General features: G+C 39.6%; 2 protein-coding genes across 2 annotated transcripts in view; one reads left to right on the plus strand and one right to left on the minus strand.

Annotated features, from left to right (window-relative positions):
- Nucleotides 1–2,236: 2,236 nt before the first annotated feature.
- LOC140227904 (tigger transposable element-derived protein 4-like) lies at nucleotides 2,237–6,756 on the minus strand. The gene is made up of 3 exons (XM_072308289.1): nucleotides 6,751–6,756; nucleotides 5,342–5,413; nucleotides 2,237–3,499 (listed from the first exon to the last, which is right to left on the minus strand). Exons 1-3 carry the CDS (start codon nucleotides 6,754–6,756, stop codon nucleotides 2,282–2,284), a joined length of 1,296 nt encoding a protein of 431 aa, XP_072164390.1. The 3' UTR covers nucleotides 2,237–2,281.
- A 3,279-nt stretch (nucleotides 6,757–10,035) lies between these two features.
- The window catches only part of LOC140227291 (protein rogdi homolog), a 45,366-nt gene continuing 37,659 nt past the window's right edge, over nucleotides 10,036–17,742 (plus strand). Inside the window, exon 1 of the mRNA XM_072307714.1 lies at nucleotides 10,036–10,166. Within this exon, the coding sequence (XP_072163815.1) occupies nucleotides 10,125–10,166 (42 nt within the window). The 5' untranslated portion in view covers nucleotides 10,036–10,124. The remainder of the gene's footprint in view (nucleotides 10,167–17,742) is intronic.

Raw genomic sequence — 17,742 nt, forward strand, 5'->3', positions numbered from 1 at the left:
AATTCCCTTTATATTTTCTTTATAATGTTGTCCACACATGACGTCATAACCTATAGTAGTCTCCTTATCCAGCAGTTCTAACACCAAAACTTTAAAAACTCATAGATAACTTTTGCATCGACTGTCCGATTTTTCTCAAACTTCCACTGATGTGTTCTACTAATGTTGCTGCTTTCACTCAATCCAGAATTCTCTTTGGGTTTTGGTTTCCTTTAACCCTCATCAAAGCGTGCGTGATACGAAAGTCTCTCTCTCTCTCTCTCTCTCTCTCTCTCTTTCTCTCTCCTTTATACCTCTCACCATCTCCCCACTCCGCTTATGAATATCTTTTACAAGGTATAAACAAAGAGAAAAAAAGCAACACCACTTATTTAGGACGAACGAAATTTCTTGCATTTTATAAATAATTCCCGATAACGACATGAAACAAGTGAACATTAACTCCTTTACTCTTGTAGTGTAACAAGAGAGACAAAATGCAGGCCATGATCACAAAAAAGACAGTACATCGTACATAATAATCGTAATAACTGATACAAATGAAATATCACCAGCCTGAAAAAAAAAAAATCTGATTGTTATCATAACTATATCTGAATTAGACAAAGTATGCCTATATATCAGAGGGGATATGGTTTTTAAATGATGCATTATGGGACACTCGGTTGTAAAGTGCAATTTATTATGATGAAGGATACAACCATGGTCTGGTTATTGTGCAATCCACGATAGTGACATCACAGTGATTCAAATTTTGGTCAAACACATCGCCCCACAAATTAGGGCCTATCATCATCATTTAAGTAGACTCAAACCGATGTGATGAATCATAGTCGTAAAAACATAACAAAACAAAACAAAACAAAAATCGCATGAAATCATCACTTACATAATTTACGTTATTGCTTGAAGTTACGATCAGCTTGCTTTGTATTTCAAGCACAACATTGTACATGTATTCAATTTTAAGCTGCAAAACATAACACTAGTAGTGTATATCCACTTGCTCATTGCCACTATAATCTTATTTACTTATAACACTGATAGCTACTATGACGATACTCAATTATGATTGAGTCATCATCACCATTCAAAAATAATGATACATTGTAACACAGTCACTCAGTATAAATATTTTATATTGTAGCTGGTATAAGATGACCAATATAGAGCAATCATTGTTTTGCGCTATATGAAAAGAAAAAAAAAAATCAGCGTGATGACCATTTTGTGTATGATATTGGCTGATCTACGGGCAATAACCAGCAACCGATTAAAATCGACTGATTCTTCTTTTGAACCTGTTCATAGAAATAGCCTTTGCAGAATCGTTATTCATGTAAATGAAAAAAGTGTTTGTTTTCAAAGATAGGTAAAGCTGATACCTTTTGCAAAAGAAAGTCACAAAATTTTGCATTGTTGAAAAATATCTTGCAACATCGCTCATAAAATCTTACTGTAATTCACCTCACAGTTTCTAAGAAAGAAATGAAAAAGTAGCACCTTGTCACTGGAAATACGCTTCCTTTTTGTACTGAAAATATTGGTTGGATTTTTTTTTTTTATATATATATATAGGGGGTCCTAAAAATCTCACTGGAAATCTCGAGTATTGTTTCTCCCTCCATCATAAAGACGTTTCCAGTTTTATTATTCTAAGGACGGTCTGAATTATCTACCTCTACAATATTGAAAAGGAATCTAATTTTAGGCTTAATACCGTTTAAATGAATACATGTACTCATATGAACACAGCATTTCTCAGTTTCGCCAGAACAACCTGACGAATAAATCGATTGTGGATTGATCGAAAAGATCTATTACAGTAAGTTTTTTGCTGATAATGAAATGAAAATGTGAGTTGAAACAATTTAGGACAACTGCTTCATTCACTGCAAATAATTACACTGATAATGAACTTGCTTTTAACAGAAACAAGACATATTGTGAAAATAAGAATGAAGACCCCTATATAATTTTTTCTTTTTGAAAACGAACTCAAAACCTACGTTTGTTTCAGTATCTCAGTTTCTTGTAAATTGCATGTCTCTTCAAAATTGAAAAATAGTTTTAAAAAAAAAAGGTCTCATGCTGCCTTCTGCCCAATGAGTATCACTAAAGTGATCTTCATAGCTACAGAGCATACTAGAAGACGTCAGAGCTAAGCGAACCAATAATTTCAAAACACAGTGTACTTTTTGTTTTATAATACTTTTTTTCAGGCACAAAAGGCTTCTCAGGAAGTATAATGAAAGGCGCACTATTTCTTTGCATTTGGCATTTACGAGAAAACTAGGGTCTCAATGTCCATATAAGACAGATTGTCTGGGTCGAGGTCATTTTGAACAACAAAGCGTCCAAGGAGGTCCACCATGGTAACCTTCTCTTTCTTCGTTAAGGGCGGGTCTTCCTCAGTCTCATTCTCAGACTCGTGATGGTCACATTCGTCGTGGGTGCTGGAGCAGCCTGATGACCTCTCCACCCGCTGTTCGGCATTGGGTGACTCACCATCACTCCGATTGGAAACCTCATCATCCGTGAGCTGCTGATACTCCACCTCGATGTACTCTGCATCATCACCAAGGCTGTCATCATGGTCATTCTCACTGTCAGACGCGTATGCGGCATTGGACCCAGTCTTCTGGTTAGAGTTCACAGTAATGCTAGGACGAACTGAATCTGATGACATGGAAAGGCGAAGGGCATCGAGGATTTGGGGCACTGGGCGAGCATCATCATGGACGTATGTGGTCTCACACTCGTCAAGGGCTGGTGTCATCCTGGCGGCAGGTTTGCTCCTATGGTGACCTTTCCCGTTCTTGATGACCTCCTCGTCCTGGATTGGTCGTACTGCAGTTGATGGAGCGGGAGGTACAAACTTCATCATAATGTTGGAAAGTTCTTCGTCCTTGAGATGGACAGCAGAGTTACAGACAAGAAGGCAAACCTGCTGGCTTTGGGCCCGGAGGTCCGCATCCCAGTTCATAAGCCACTTCTTGAAGATGTCGCCCGTCATCCACCTATTTTTGGAGGAGTCGTACATGACAGGAAGTGTGCCAAGGTCAGGAGGGTAGGAACGTGTCTTGCTGGATTTCTCGTCGACGACCACACTAGGCCTACACTTTTTGGTACCACTCGTTTTGTTGCATCGATCCTTGCTGGTCTTATTCCCGCTGCAGAGTTCCGTCCCCTTTAGGCCAATGTCGTGCTCTTCCTTATCGCCTATCATCTCCATCTCCTCAGCTGCCATGTCTACGTCTTGCTTTTCACCACGTCCTTTCTTAAATGAAATGTTATGTCGAATCTTCCACCTGCTCATCCAGCCCTCAGATGGCTTGAACTCGCAACCCTGTGACAAACCAATCTCTATTGCTTTCTCCTTTAAGAGTGGTGTCGAGAGGCGCAAGCCTTGACCCATCTTCTCTTTGGCCCAAACAAACAGTTCTTTTTCAATGTCAGAATACTTCCCCTGTCTCCTTCGCTTTCGATCTCTGTTTCCCTTTTCATAATATTGCAAGATCTGATCCTTTGACAGCATCACTCTCGATACCGTCGACTTGGACACTCCAAATTTCCTTGCCACTCTTGCTTGTTTCATTCCCGATGATTCCAGACATTTCAAAAGTTCAACTTTTTTTGAAAGAGACAATTCAACACGTCTTCTCGACGTAGAAGCCATGGTTGCAATAATAGTTGAGTGGTGTCACAGTTCATGCACTGCGAGTTCAGGCAATAAATTAATTGATGTCATGCGATAAGTTGAACAGGTGGGGTGGTGGTGGGCCGGGGCTCCTCCTCTTTCTTGTCATAAACTGCCGATGTGATTTATCAATCCACAAACGAACGTACGCACTCACGAGCTGAATTTCACGACATGCACCGTAGCATCACCTCAGCGTCACATCGCCATGCAATGAACCCTCTCCAAGTGGAGTTGCAATTAACCGCAAGCCATCACAATTCCATGCTTCAGGCTATGATGGACACCTTGGCAGACTCCTATATAGGAACGAATGCAGTCCTTACACATGCTACTCGAGGGACAGTGTATTTGAAGTAGGCCTACATTTCACGGTCACGTGGCACAAGACCCCACTATATGTGTATAAAAATCTACAACTGAGCAGACATCGGAAAGTCTGGAAATTTTACGCCACTTACGCCTTCCATTCAACAGCCAGTGTGCCTCGATCCGATCCCCGGGTACTGTCTGACAATGTCACATAACGTAATCTGCTGGTAATTTCTTCAGGGTGTCGCAGCGATGTCTCATGCATTAATAACAAACCCCTTGATGGTGATTTTCAGGGAGCAACGGGAATATTGTGGAGCGAGGAAGTCTGTGCCGTTTATCCAGGGAGTTTGCTCTTTCGTTTATCCGAGTGCCGATTAAACGGCATGCAGTTAGCTCGTTACCGCATACATACATCGCGCATGTTGCACTGTAGGTACTTTGGTTCTCCACGGGCAGTGTACCGTGCACGCGAATCCGATGTGTGTACTGCATGCTCCATCCGTGTGAGTGACCTCATTATAATAATCGGTTGCTCCGCTTTATAGGCACGATTGCACGTGTGCGGGTCCCCTCGAACAATGCAGTCTATGAATACAAAGTAGTACGTATAGTGGTATATTATCATGTAATCAGAGTTATGGATATTTCTCCTGTTCTTGCGTAGTTGATTAGTTATCTTAACCTGTAGGCCCTATATGTCTACCTTACCAAAACACCTTTCAATATTTAAAACCCAGTCTGCTGAGCAGTTAATTGCTATTAAACGGCGGGCAAACCTCCGGGCAAGCTTTCAGGTCGTCAAGAACCATACAGAAATTAGGAAGGCAGGGTAGAGTATGCATATTATGTTAGGAGCTAAAATCGGGCTACTATTTAGGTAGAAAATTAAATTAAATACTATGCATTGCTTGGCTCTAATTTAAGTTTATAAATTACACAGGCGAGGACCTGAGGTGGCAGGAAGAGCTGTATTTTAATTCCGAGGGACACAGCCCCGAGGAATAATGCAATTAAATGTCTATCATTGAGAAATTTTTTGATAAAAGGTGAATTATATTTGTTTTATGTTCCTCCAACGAATTTTCACCATGTAGAAATAAGTAAATAAAATTGTTTTCATATTGCAGGCAAACGTTCAGTGTAGATTTTCTAGAATAGTATATATAATGGTCTTCGTTATCCACCAGGTATCAGGGCCGGCGCACTGACCGGGGGCCAAGGGCTTGCGTCCCCCCCCCCCCCCCCCCCACACACACACACACACTTTAAAAAAAATGATACATAGGGTGTAACCACTTGTCCCCCCCCCCCCCATACACTTTTCTTCTTCTTCTTCTTCTTCTTCTTCTTCTTCTTCTTCTTCTTCTTCTTCTTCTTCTTCTTCTTCTTCTTCTTCTTCTTTTTTACCCCGGAAGTGGCAATAGAAAACAAGCGCGGTTTTCTTGCTTGTCAGCTGATTAAACCAAGAAGTGGCCCCAAAACGTAATTTGTTATTCAGGGCCCCCACTTTCAAAAACGCAGGTCGGCCCTGATGGATACAATTATAGCCTCTTCACATACATGTTTATAATTCCGTGTAATGCCTCAGGCACGAAAAGTCGCCGGAGGCATGTCATAGTTGTGAAACTTGGCATGTAAAGTATGAGTGGCCCGAAACTGTGCCCATCACCTTTTGGGTGCATATACGCTCCATGTCAAAGATCAAGATCAAATTCTAAAAATTTCACTTTTCCCCATATCTTTGCAATGCCTGAATTTTTCAGTGAATCAACCAGGTATATAAAGATTCATGAGGGAAATTTTTTGTTGGGACCTATTGGGATATTTATGGGTCAAAAGTCAAAAGGTCAAAAGTTAAGTGAAAAAATGTTAACACTTTATATTTTTTCCTCCATAATAATATATATCTCTGAAGTGGCTCTAGTAATCTTCTTGAAACTTGGTACACCTACGTAGGACCTATATATATATATATATATATATAAACCGACTGTCTGACAATGATTTTCTTGAGAAGTTTTGGCCGTGTGGTCAATGGATCAAACGTCAGGTGACTATAATGGTAACATTTTGTTGTTTGAATGCTGTTATTACACTATTTTCTCGACACCTTTGAAAAATGCTGAGTGTATACACTTACATAAACTAGACATAAACGTGCATTACTGCACGATGATTCTGTAAGGAATGTATCATGGGGTCAAAGGCAAAGATAATGTTGAATGTCACTATTTTTCCCCATATTTTGAAAATGGCTCAAAGTATTGTCGTGAAATTTAGATATATAGCAAAAGGTGATCATCTGAAATAATTTAAGATGCGGGTCATGGGATCCAAGGGCAAGGGTCAAACGTCAAGTGAAAATGCTCAAATTACCGAATTCTTGCTCTCTGAAACAATTAAATCATCCAATGAAGTCTATGGTTCAAGGAATGTATAAACACTCAACACATTCGGGATTGTGCCACAAACTTTCAAACATCTCATATCATTTTATTTTTTATCAATCATATGAAAATGTCGTCTCACACTGCCAACTCATGTACCATACACATCTATAAGAGAATGACGGGATATCGCGGAGGCATATCAGTCGCCATGGTGATATTCTAGTTTTGTTTGTTTTAAAGAATGTTTTGCCCTTCGACATTGAAACAACATTTTACAAAACAATAATTATACGGTATTTTTACATTGGTTTTTCATGATTGGTAAAATTTGAGAAATTACTTCACAGCCATAACGTTGTCAACAACAACATAGGCCTATCTCATTGTTTAATTGTTGTTGTTTTATTCGAAATTTCAATAACGTTTACAAATAATATGCAGGCTAATTTTTTTTTCTAAAGCGAAATAGTACAAACATAACGTTGGGCCTAGCAAGTACGAGTAAGTCATGTAAAAAACAACAACATTCACTCTGAAGTCGTGTCATTATGCTATCTTGTGAATGGACCCTAAGAAGCAGCTCACGATGTCAGAACTGCATTGTGACGTTACAATTTGTTTTGTACGAAGCTGTTTTATTTCACAGAGTGACGGTACGAAACAGTGCGCAATGTCAAAATTGCTTTGTGACGTCAGAGTTGTTTTGTTAGAAATTTGTTACGAGTACACTTTCACAGAGTGACTTTATTACGACAGCCGCGCAGCGCACGATGTCAGAACTGCTTTGTGACGTAACAATTGTTTTGTAAGAAACTGCTACATTTTCACAGAGTGACGGTACGAAGCCGTGCGCAATGTCAAAATTGCTTTGTGACGTCACATTTGTTTTGCTTGAAATTAATACATTTCACACAGTGCAGTGACGATACGACAGTGCGCAATGCCAGAATTGCTTTGTGATGTCACAATCGTATTTACCACATTAGTAAAAATTGTTACAATCATTTCATAGAATGACGGTGCAGAGCAGCTGTGCACGCTTTGAGACATCATTTTGCAAACAGTTCTTCATGGAGTGTCAAACACTCTGACATAGCTGAAATTTATGATCACGTAGAGATCTTCCAACCAATCACTAGAGGATAAATTTTTCATCCCAAAATAATACTGTATATCCTATCTGTACGCATTCTCTGTCTGTAAGTGATTTATGCATAGCGCCATCTTGTGTTTTCACTGCCATGAACGCTGTCTTCATTGACCTTTTGGAAGGGATGTAGGCCTAGCACCATAATAGGAATATAATATTTCTACAGAGATCGTTGGGATGTAGGCCCTACGTTGAGTAGAGAATGGAATTAAGTCTCGTTATAACAATCCCTTGGAAGTATGGGACAATAAAGATATCAGAAGATAATACAGTAGGGCCTACCTGTTATACGTCATGTTTTTGAAACCCCATTACACGTTCAAGGATATCATCTCATTTATGATTCGCTTAAAAAGAAAAGTATTCATGGGTTTTATAACTGCCGATCCATGGTAGGTACTTTTTTTCATGAAAGGACAAAAATTTTCTCCTCAGTTGGAAACCATTAATTTTGCATGAAGGGTAAATTCATAAGTCAAAGTAAAAGGAAATTAAATTGCCACCAAAGATATTCTTTTTCATTTTGATTTGTATTTCACTTATTTTCTTCTTCCTTCTATTTTTCTATCTTCCAATATTCGGTTGCACTGATTTTTTTTTTGATTTTTCTTATTTCTTCCCTTTTCCTTATAAGTTCTTCCTCACATTGGTTTATTCTTATTACTGGTGAATAGGCCCTAGTTCAAGGTCTCCACAAAAAAAAAAAAAAAAAAAAAAACACGTAGAAACCTTACAACCGCTAATAATACAGGTATGATGATTTTGCATACCCCCTCTCGTCTTTTCTTGACTTATTTTTAGAGTGAATTTCATTCCTGTATACCCTTCGAAAGTTTAATTTTTAAAAAAAGCATAAGCCCTATTTTTTATATTTTTGTTTAATACTTTTATTTTAATACTTTTGCTTTCTTAAAGTGTCATGAAATTATCAAAGTTTGATGATCGAGAATCAGATTGTGTTTTTGTTGTTGATTTGTTTTTGTTGCTTCATATGCAGATATTCTTGATATTTGTTAACGCCGTGTTGTTTTGTAAACGTGGTGTGGCAGATTATGCATCAGGCTTGAAGAAAATAGGATTAGGAAGAAAGACAAGAAAATGTGGTGATGACATTGTGTGCGCCGTTGGTCGTTCCTGTCGCCGGAGAAAGTCGTCCGTCTGTGTCCTCTGCGAGGCGCCACACCTGCTGCTAGTTCGGCAATCCTGTCTCGTCAACATCATTGTTTGTCATTGTTGTGTACAGATTGCATGCTTTGGGGGAACTTTGTCAAACTGGACGTCAGGTAATGTACAGGGTGTACACGACCACGGCCACGGCGCGGCGGCGGCGCCGCGAGCGACGCGAGAGCTGTATTGATATCAATGCATTGTTATGGTGGCGCGAGGAGGATCCGGATCGGAGCAAATGAACACGTCCGGCGGCCGGGCGGGGTGGTAAAGAAAGTCGGATACCGTGCCAGTTACTCATACAGCCTATGTATTCTATGTGAGTAACCTTTTACGCTGGATATTCTGGAGGGACAACAAAAGCTTAGGTTGACGGGGAAACTTGGAATTAGCCAGTTATCTCCACAGACAGCTACAGAGAACCGTCGACAAAGGATATTTCTTGCAAGACCCAGGCGGACGGAGCTCGTGAGATACGTGTGTTGTGTGTGGGCGTAGCTATTTCGTGGAATCCTTGTGTCCAAGGTGCAGTGTGTAGTCCCACTCACTTGTTTTTACGTTTCTCCGTAATTCGGTAATTTCATTCATTGACTTTTCACCGGACGAGCTTGTACGAGCTGCCTTGCCTTGACTTAGTGTAATACTCAAGTAACTATAGTCAATAGTGTGGCACGTCGCATATTCGCAGGTACAGTGAAGTGAGGTCATCAGTCGGATTTGATGTTCATCAATCGCTCATCAAGCCATTTAAAGTGAAATCTGAATCACAAGTAGAACCAAAAATGCAAAGTTTTTAATGCATGCAGTAGTGCCAGTCAGTAGTAGTGACTCCTGTTCTGGTGAGTGAGTAATGTGTAAAAATTATGAAAATGTAAAAAAGCCTGAACGTATGTGGAATCTGCAGATATAGTACTTGTTTGTGTAGAGCATAGCTTACATCTCTTGGCAAAAGCCTTCTGGTGGGCTCAAATTTTTTACAGGATAGCCAGGGTAAATTGACAGTTGCCAACAAGAGATAGATAAAGTACCACGGTACTGGTGGGCCTCCATTCCAACATACAAGTACAACTCTATGTGTAAACTGTCATAAGACTACTTTTAAAGCTACGCTTAGAAGAAGCTCATTACTTCCAAGCTTGTTGATCACCCAGCAGAAGCGGAGTTGGAGGATAACTGTTCAGACTGAAAATATCAATATCTGTAAGAAACAAACTGCAGATGATAAGTCATGACAGACGGGCTACCAGGTTGGAAACATTGATGCTTTTGGTTGCAATGCAAGCACAACTGTCTTCTACACCCTTAAGAAAGTGTGACATTTTCCTCACATTGGAGGTACCGTGTTTACAGCAGCTTTGAGGATCCGAAAGACTTGTTCGCCCAGTTTGTTTGCAGAGAGTAGATGGCAGATGACATAGACAGTGAGGAAGAAGAGAGAAATATGGTAAGGATATCAGAAACCAGCTCTTATCTTTACATTGCATGTTGTTGCTACTTTCAACAACAACAACAACAACAAAATTTCTGTAGTGCATTTAGTGTGACCTGTTTCCTAATTTGCAAAACACAAAAATATCTATTTTCATGGAAGTAAGTGCTCTTTTTTGTTGTTCTTATTGATTGCATTGGTTGAACCTGCTTGTTTGGTTGGTTTTCTTTTTAAAGTAGATTTACTTCGTTACTTTTGTATGTCATTTTGGAAGTCCTCATTATAGCCAGCCAGCCCCCCCCCCCCCCAGGCTTCCATTGAGCATCTGTGTGTATTTGAACAGACTTGACATGCCAGATTTCCATGCACAAAGCAATACAGATAAGACCTTGAAATGGAGATGTGAATGCTTAGTTTTGAAAATCAATAGTGCATTCAAAGCAACTGCATATATTTTTAGGTCTGGCAAGGAATATTTGCTTAGTTTGCTTACCCTCTCTGTGCTTACCCTTGAAAATATGAAGAGGAAAAATTAAAGTATATCTAGCACTATCTAGGTACTATACATGTATAACTGTCAAAATGTAATGTTTGTTATTTTTCATTGCAAAGCAGAGTGAAATTTTGTAGGACATAATACCATTCTAACTCAAAGCAATCAGCAACAGAAAAAATGGGCAAAATACAGCAAATGACCAAATATTGCCTGCTTTGTTGGGTATTGAGAATGACATTTCATAATTTACAATGATTAACAAATTTATCATATTTACAGAGGTACCTTCTTTGACAGGTTGTCAGGAATTCTTCACATTAATGCCCCTGCCTAGTTTCAATCACTCCATGTACAGTGTAGGTGAGAGCGCATTTGTAATATTTGCCTTTAATACATTTCTTTCTCCCTCATAGGCAATATTTAAGGGAGAACTGCAAGATCATGCCAACTCCATGGTGGTTATACATTGTACATTGTAGTACATGTAGAGATGTTATGTACATTAAAATTAACAGTTATAGGTTGATAGAAGGATACATCTTTGATTAAAATGTCAAAAGCATACTGTGCTTAATCAAAGTTCAGAACTGGTGTTCTGAGAAAAAGTCAACACTGATATATTTTTCAGTTTACAGGAATAATTGCACAATATTTAATGGCATGATAAATATCGATATGATATGCAATATTTACAGTTTGGTTTTCTTTGATTGGTTATTGCCCTGTTGAACAAAAACAGCTTTAGCTCAACAAATCACAACATATCAACAACATTCCATCTTAGGACAACATGATGGTCTATGAGTGTTTGCTTTGCCAAGCATCAGTTCCTGGTCTATCTCATAACCTGATGCTCTTGATTGGAAAAGTGGTACCAAGGGTCAGTTATGCAGAGTGCTGTCATAGTAGTAGTGGTATACCATTGTCAACATGTGATGATTGTGATAAGGATGTTAACAGATATTGATTTTATCATTTTGCTTTCATGCAGATAGTTGTCGGTTAACTTGATTGAAATTTGTACACTTGTATGTGATGCATATTTTTGACAGTGAAGTACAGACTGTACAACATACATGCACAATGTACTGTAAGCAGTATAATGCTGTTAATGAATGATTGATAAGATTGTTTGTGAGTTTTTTGTTGTAAGGAGTAATGAACAGAGGGATCAAAGATGAAGTTTTCTTTACAATAAGACACAAGACCTCTTAGATCAATGAGTTTAAAAAAATTTTATCAAATACATTTGCACAAACATTCAGTTCTAATGAAATTTCATCAATAAGTTGGCATATTTTTTTTGTTAACTACAAGTAGAGTTTAATAAAAAAAGAAAAAGAAAAAAAAAGTGAGACAAAACATGAGATTTTCAGTGCAGCAATACCAGATTTCACATATCAATGTAAAATGGAGGATCCCAATCAAGATGCTTTCAACCATTCAGTGATATTTGAAAATGAATTTCTATCATCCTCAACATGAATGAGAGCAGTTACAGCTCTCATAACAATCCTGTTTAGCCTCCCCTTCCTCCATAAAAAACAACAACAAAACAGACAAGCAAATAAACACAAGAACCAAAGAACAATGTGTTCTTTGTGGAGTATTACCAGCAATTCATTGGGACCTTCATCTCAAAGTACCATCACTGGTAATATTGTGCACAAAGAGGCAGCTGGTGGCATTGATAAAGTTGTCAGTTCCAAACTGGTCACATGGTTGGCTACAGTCATTACCAAAAGACACTTCACTATTTGTGAGTGTAAAAGAATATCAATTCACAAGGTTGGAGGAGCATTTTTTCATTATTTAGTGTTCCCCTGGTATTGGGTGTGGTCTTCTGTACAAAATGTAAGATAATTTCCACCATTTTCTATATATATATTTTTTAAATTTCTTCATGAATTCTGTACCAGCATTCTGCAGTACAGTGTGATTCTTGGTTTCAGTTCTAGACTCTTGATTAGCAGGGTGGTAATAGACTTGTACAATGTAGTGTTATTTCACATAGCAAAAAGAAGCCCAAAACATTTCCTGACTGCACGAGTCGGCCTATGTAGTTGACCTCATATGCGGGTCGAAATAGTACGCCATAAAATAAGCCCTTCCTGTCCCATGACAACCGAAGGCAATTTACCGTCACCCGTTTACAGCTGACCCAGTAGTCCCCCTCAATGAGCTTTTTGGAACATAATCACATCAGCATGGTCTGTGTGTTTTGGTGCTACTCTTGCCTAATAGGTGATGGATTTCTACAGTAGTCTCTTCGATGCTGTAAGTCACAAACTTTGTATCACATATTTGAATTAATTCATACGAAAGTACAAATGTAGTTCTATCTAGTTACAGGGCTGCCAACATTGGAAACTAGCTGAGAGTGAGACTCCCATAGGCCAATGCTATAATTTAGGAGTCAAAATGAGTGAGATCAATAGAAATGCATGCAAATGAAATAAAGTTTTAGAGTGAGAAAGGACCAAAATGAGTGAGTCTCACTCTCAATGAGTGAGAGTTGGCAGCCCTGTAGTTATGTGTCTGAAGGAGCAAGTATAGTTTTGAGTAAAACAAGCAGAAAGTTATGAGTTCAAACTACTTTTTGTGTAGTCTCTGCATGGAGATACACATTGTACCTAAAGTCCATGGTGTCGATCACACAAGAGCAAACATTGAAAGAAATGGTTTGCAGTGTGGTGAGATGAGAGGATCAGATTCAGTGGTCTAGAGTAATCATCCCCGTTTGCGACAGGGTGCCTATTTATGGCAGGGGCTATTTCATTCGGCAATAAAACAGCTAAAGAGCATCAGGAGTGCCTAGTCCCACTGTAGAACAAAAGCAAGAGGTACGGTACTCAGAAGTGTTCAGGGAGGTGAGAATACTCTCGCACCTGATTGGGCCTTTTCATCAATGAATGAGGGGGCCCCTGCCACTAATAGGCACCCTGTCGCAAACAGCAGTGATTACTCTATTAAAGCACTTGTCAGACAGTTTGTCCTGAAATGAATCGGGGTCACCAAAACTGTACTTGCTCCTGAATTACTTGAAATACTTGAATTGTGCATGTTCCCATTGCATGATGATGCATGTTGCCATGGATACATCAATAGGTCAGATATTTGTAAGTCACTGCAATGTATACATGTCATCTATTCGTGATACACAGACCCATAATTCCAATATCGGAAAGAGCAACATCTGTATTATAAGTATTATTTGCCAATATTTGAATTTTATTTGCTAACAGATTCGTCAATTCCAACAATAAGTCATCCACCCATGAAAGTATGATTTTTTTTTGTTGAAATTGTTAACAGAATGCAGCTTTGATGATGATAGGAAATTTTTAGTTATTTTTAGTTTCTTCTCACAAACATTGACCACCACCACACAGTATACACTAATATGTTATTGTTATCATCAGTCTTTAACCAGGATGTTAGCTGCTAAAGGTTTAGTGGTTCAATACATCTGTAATTCTGGCATTTATGCACTTCTTGTAATGTATGCATAATTCCGTGTGTGAATGACAGGAATTAGTTCTCAAATGAAGTTATAGTTATCAATGAATTGCAAAAGTATCGTATAGAACCTTATTACTCTTTCCTTTGTACTTCTTTATTAAATGCCGTAATGTCATTTTATTTCTTTCCTGGCCCATTTTTAGCTCACCTGAGCCAAAGGCTCAAGTGAGCTATTGCGATCGCCCTTCGTCCGGCGTCCGTCGTGCGTCGTCTGACGTGCGTAAACTTTTTACATTTTCATCTTCTTCTTGAAAACCCCAAGACCGATTTTCATTAAACTTGGCAGGTAGCATCCCTAGGGGGTTAGGAACTCAAATTGTTAAAATGGGCACCATGCCCCACCCACGGGGCCCCCAGGGGGGCCCAAACCCCCCAAAATTAAGGAATCTGTAAAAATCTTCTTCTCTAGAACCAGAAGTGATAGAGCTAAGTTAATACTATGAGTTAGTACATTGATAACTGTAGTTTCAAGTTTGTTCATGGCAGAATCAGGGGTGCCCCCCTTGGGACCCAGGGGAGGCGGGTGGGGAGGGGTCCTAATGGGGCCTAAATTATACATTTTCATCTTCTTCTTGAGAACCCCATGACCAATTTTCACCAAAATTGGCAGGTAGCATCCCTAGGGGGTTAGGATCTCAATTTCTTAAAATGGGCACCATGCCCCACCCAGGGGCCCCAGGGGGACCCAAACCCCCCAAAATGAAGGAATCTTTAAAAATCTTCTCTAGAATCAGAAGTTATAGAGCTATATAAAGATAATACTATGAGTGAGTACATTAATGACTGTAGTTTCAAGTTTGTTCATGGCAAATCCAGGGGTGCCCCTCTTGGGGGCAGGGGGGGGGGGGGGGTTGGGAAGGTCCAAATGGGGGCCTGAATTGTACATTTTCATCTTCTTCCTGAAAACCTCATGATGGATTTTCGTCAAACTTGGCAGGTAGCATCCCTAGGGGGTCAGGATCTAAATTTATCAAAATGGGCACCATGCCCCACCCAGAGGGCCCCAGGGGGCCCCATCCCCCCAAATTAAGGAATCTTAAAAAATTTGGGCCCTCATTGTACATTTTCATCTTCTACTTGTGAATGCCTGGTCAAATTTTAGTACAGCTGTGATTAATTTAAATTGAGTGACTGCGTGAAAGGTGAACTTGCGATACTCAGGTGAGCGCTAGACCCGCGGGTCTCTTGTTTTTTTTTTCTTAGGTAGAATGTAAGTTGGACATGAAACTAGAGATTTGAATTTCAATTGGAACTTAAATGTGTTAGTGAAGAAAAATAGTTTCTGTCTCTATAACTGCATGTTAAATTAGACATTCCTGTGATCCATGGTAAAACAGGCAGTATATTTGAGACTTACTGCCTGCCTTGCTAAGATTATGCATCATGTACAATGTATATTGTAGCTGGGGCAGTCTGACATGGATTATATAGCCTACATTGTATATTATGAGCCTTGGTACTGGAAGGTCCAATTGCTCTCATCTTTGATTCCTCCTCCAACACGTACAAGTTATCTCTTTTGATACAGTACATGTACTATGCCCTTGAGGCTAAAACATGATATCCAATACAAAGTCCACATTTGCCATTCATACTGTGCAGAGCTCTCAAGTTTATGGGGGTGGGGTGGAATGGGCAGTAGAGTAGATAATGTTGGAGGTACCAATGTAGTCAGAGATTCAAACTGAATACATTAGAGTGAGAATCTCATACCTTAATCAGTAAAATTTTTACCAGAGCAAATTGTGTTTTTTAACTTAGTCAAAACAAATAAACAATATTTGATAAATTGTATTAATTAGCATAAAGAGCCATTGTTGTATGTTTGCATTGAAGGTTTATTACAGTTCCAATCTCGGGTCACTTTATCTTGTTTAGCAATGATACATAAATATTCACAGTGATTGATATTTAATCTGCAGAGACTGTTGACCCCATTAATCTTTACAGAGTAAAAAAATACACAGTAGGAGCAATTATTTGACCAGATTCATACAGTGTCCACATGTATTCTCTTCACTGAAACTTTGATTTGACCATAGATACGAGAGAAAGGTCAAAGTAGTGCTTTTTATGCACAGTAAGCCTACATATAAACCTTTCTGACAAAATTGAGTTAGAATCCAATCTTCTCCCAAAATATATGGAATCCAAATTGGAAGCACTGCATTATTGTGGACAGCAGGGGTGGATCCAGGAATTCTGTAAAGGGGGGGGGGGGGGGCGCAACTAATATTTCTGGTGCCACTTCCGGGTTTCATTTCATTTTTTTTCTTTTTATTTCTTTTGTTTTTAACGAAAAATAAAGGATCCGCCACTGGACAGGGCTATGAACCCTTTAACCCTTTGGTTAGTGCTCAGGCACTTAGCTGTAGCTTGCTGCGCAGTTCATCTGCTTTCAGTGAATTACACCAAACTTGACTCATTTGTAGGGTGGCCACCCATGGCCCAGTGGAGCATTAAAAACAATAGTAACGTTCAGACGGGAGCCCTTAACCTCGAAGTTAGGAAACTTCAAGGTTAGAGCTTGTAGTTAGGGACCGTGAAGACGCACTCGTAGTTAGCAAACCTCGAGGTTTGCTTGATGTTTCGAGCCACGAGAAATCTTATGGTTAGCGCTCTAATCACGAGCCGCGGGGGGTCCCCACTCGTAGTTAAGCACCGTGTGGACACAAAAAACAACGAACTCGAAGTTAAGAGTGACCTCGCCGTAAACTCCAGCCCCCACAATTTCCCTCTGCTTCCGGGTCAACCTCCCAAACATACACCACAAATACACTACACGTGAAAAACCTATGACGCACGACACAACAACATCATCTTTTCTTCCCATGCACTTGATTTCTGAAACTGAACACGTCGAACTCGCTAAAAAAATGTTTTCGACGAATATCTTCATAAAGGCATAAAGTCATCAGTGCAGTGCTATCTCTGCATACCATGACAGAGAAAAAGAGTACCTGTTGAGGGCTTTTTACACTTGTGTTTCTTAACCCCGGACTTTCTCTGACCCAGGACTATCGTTAGTCCCGTACCAATTTTTTCAGCTTTTTACACTCGCCAATTAGTCCCGCACTATCTCTTGTCCGGGGCTAAGGAGAAAACTGACCTTTTTACACTCGTATTTCTTAGCCCCGGACTTTCCAAACCACATGAATATTCATAATTACGCTGTGTACTGTATTATTTTTTTTTTTCTGTTATTTTTTTGTTCTGTTTACACTCACTTGGCGCTTGGCACTGCAATTGCGGTGCTAACCCCTGCTATTTTGCAGGGCCAGATAGTACCATACTATCGGTGGGGCTAGCCCACTTTGGCAAAAACGAGTGTAAACAGAAAGTGGGCTAAGGATAGTCCCGTACCAACGGTTGGGGCTAAGGCCCCCCCCCCCCCCCCCCTTAGCCCCACCGTTGGTCCGGGGCTAAGCAAAAATTTACAAGTGTAAAAAGCCCTTAAGTGAGTCCGACAGGGTTGGACTAAAGAATAAATAGACGCCTTGTTAGCAGTGTGGGCTGAAACTTCCGGTTTTATGGTTTTAACATCGAGTGGGACCCACTGGTAGTTACGGGGGG

This window comes from Diadema setosum, chromosome 4 (assembly GCF_964275005.1).
Source record: "Diadema setosum chromosome 4, eeDiaSeto1, whole genome shotgun sequence".
NCBI lineage: Eukaryota > Metazoa > Echinodermata > Echinoidea > Diadematoida > Diadematidae > Diadema > Diadema setosum.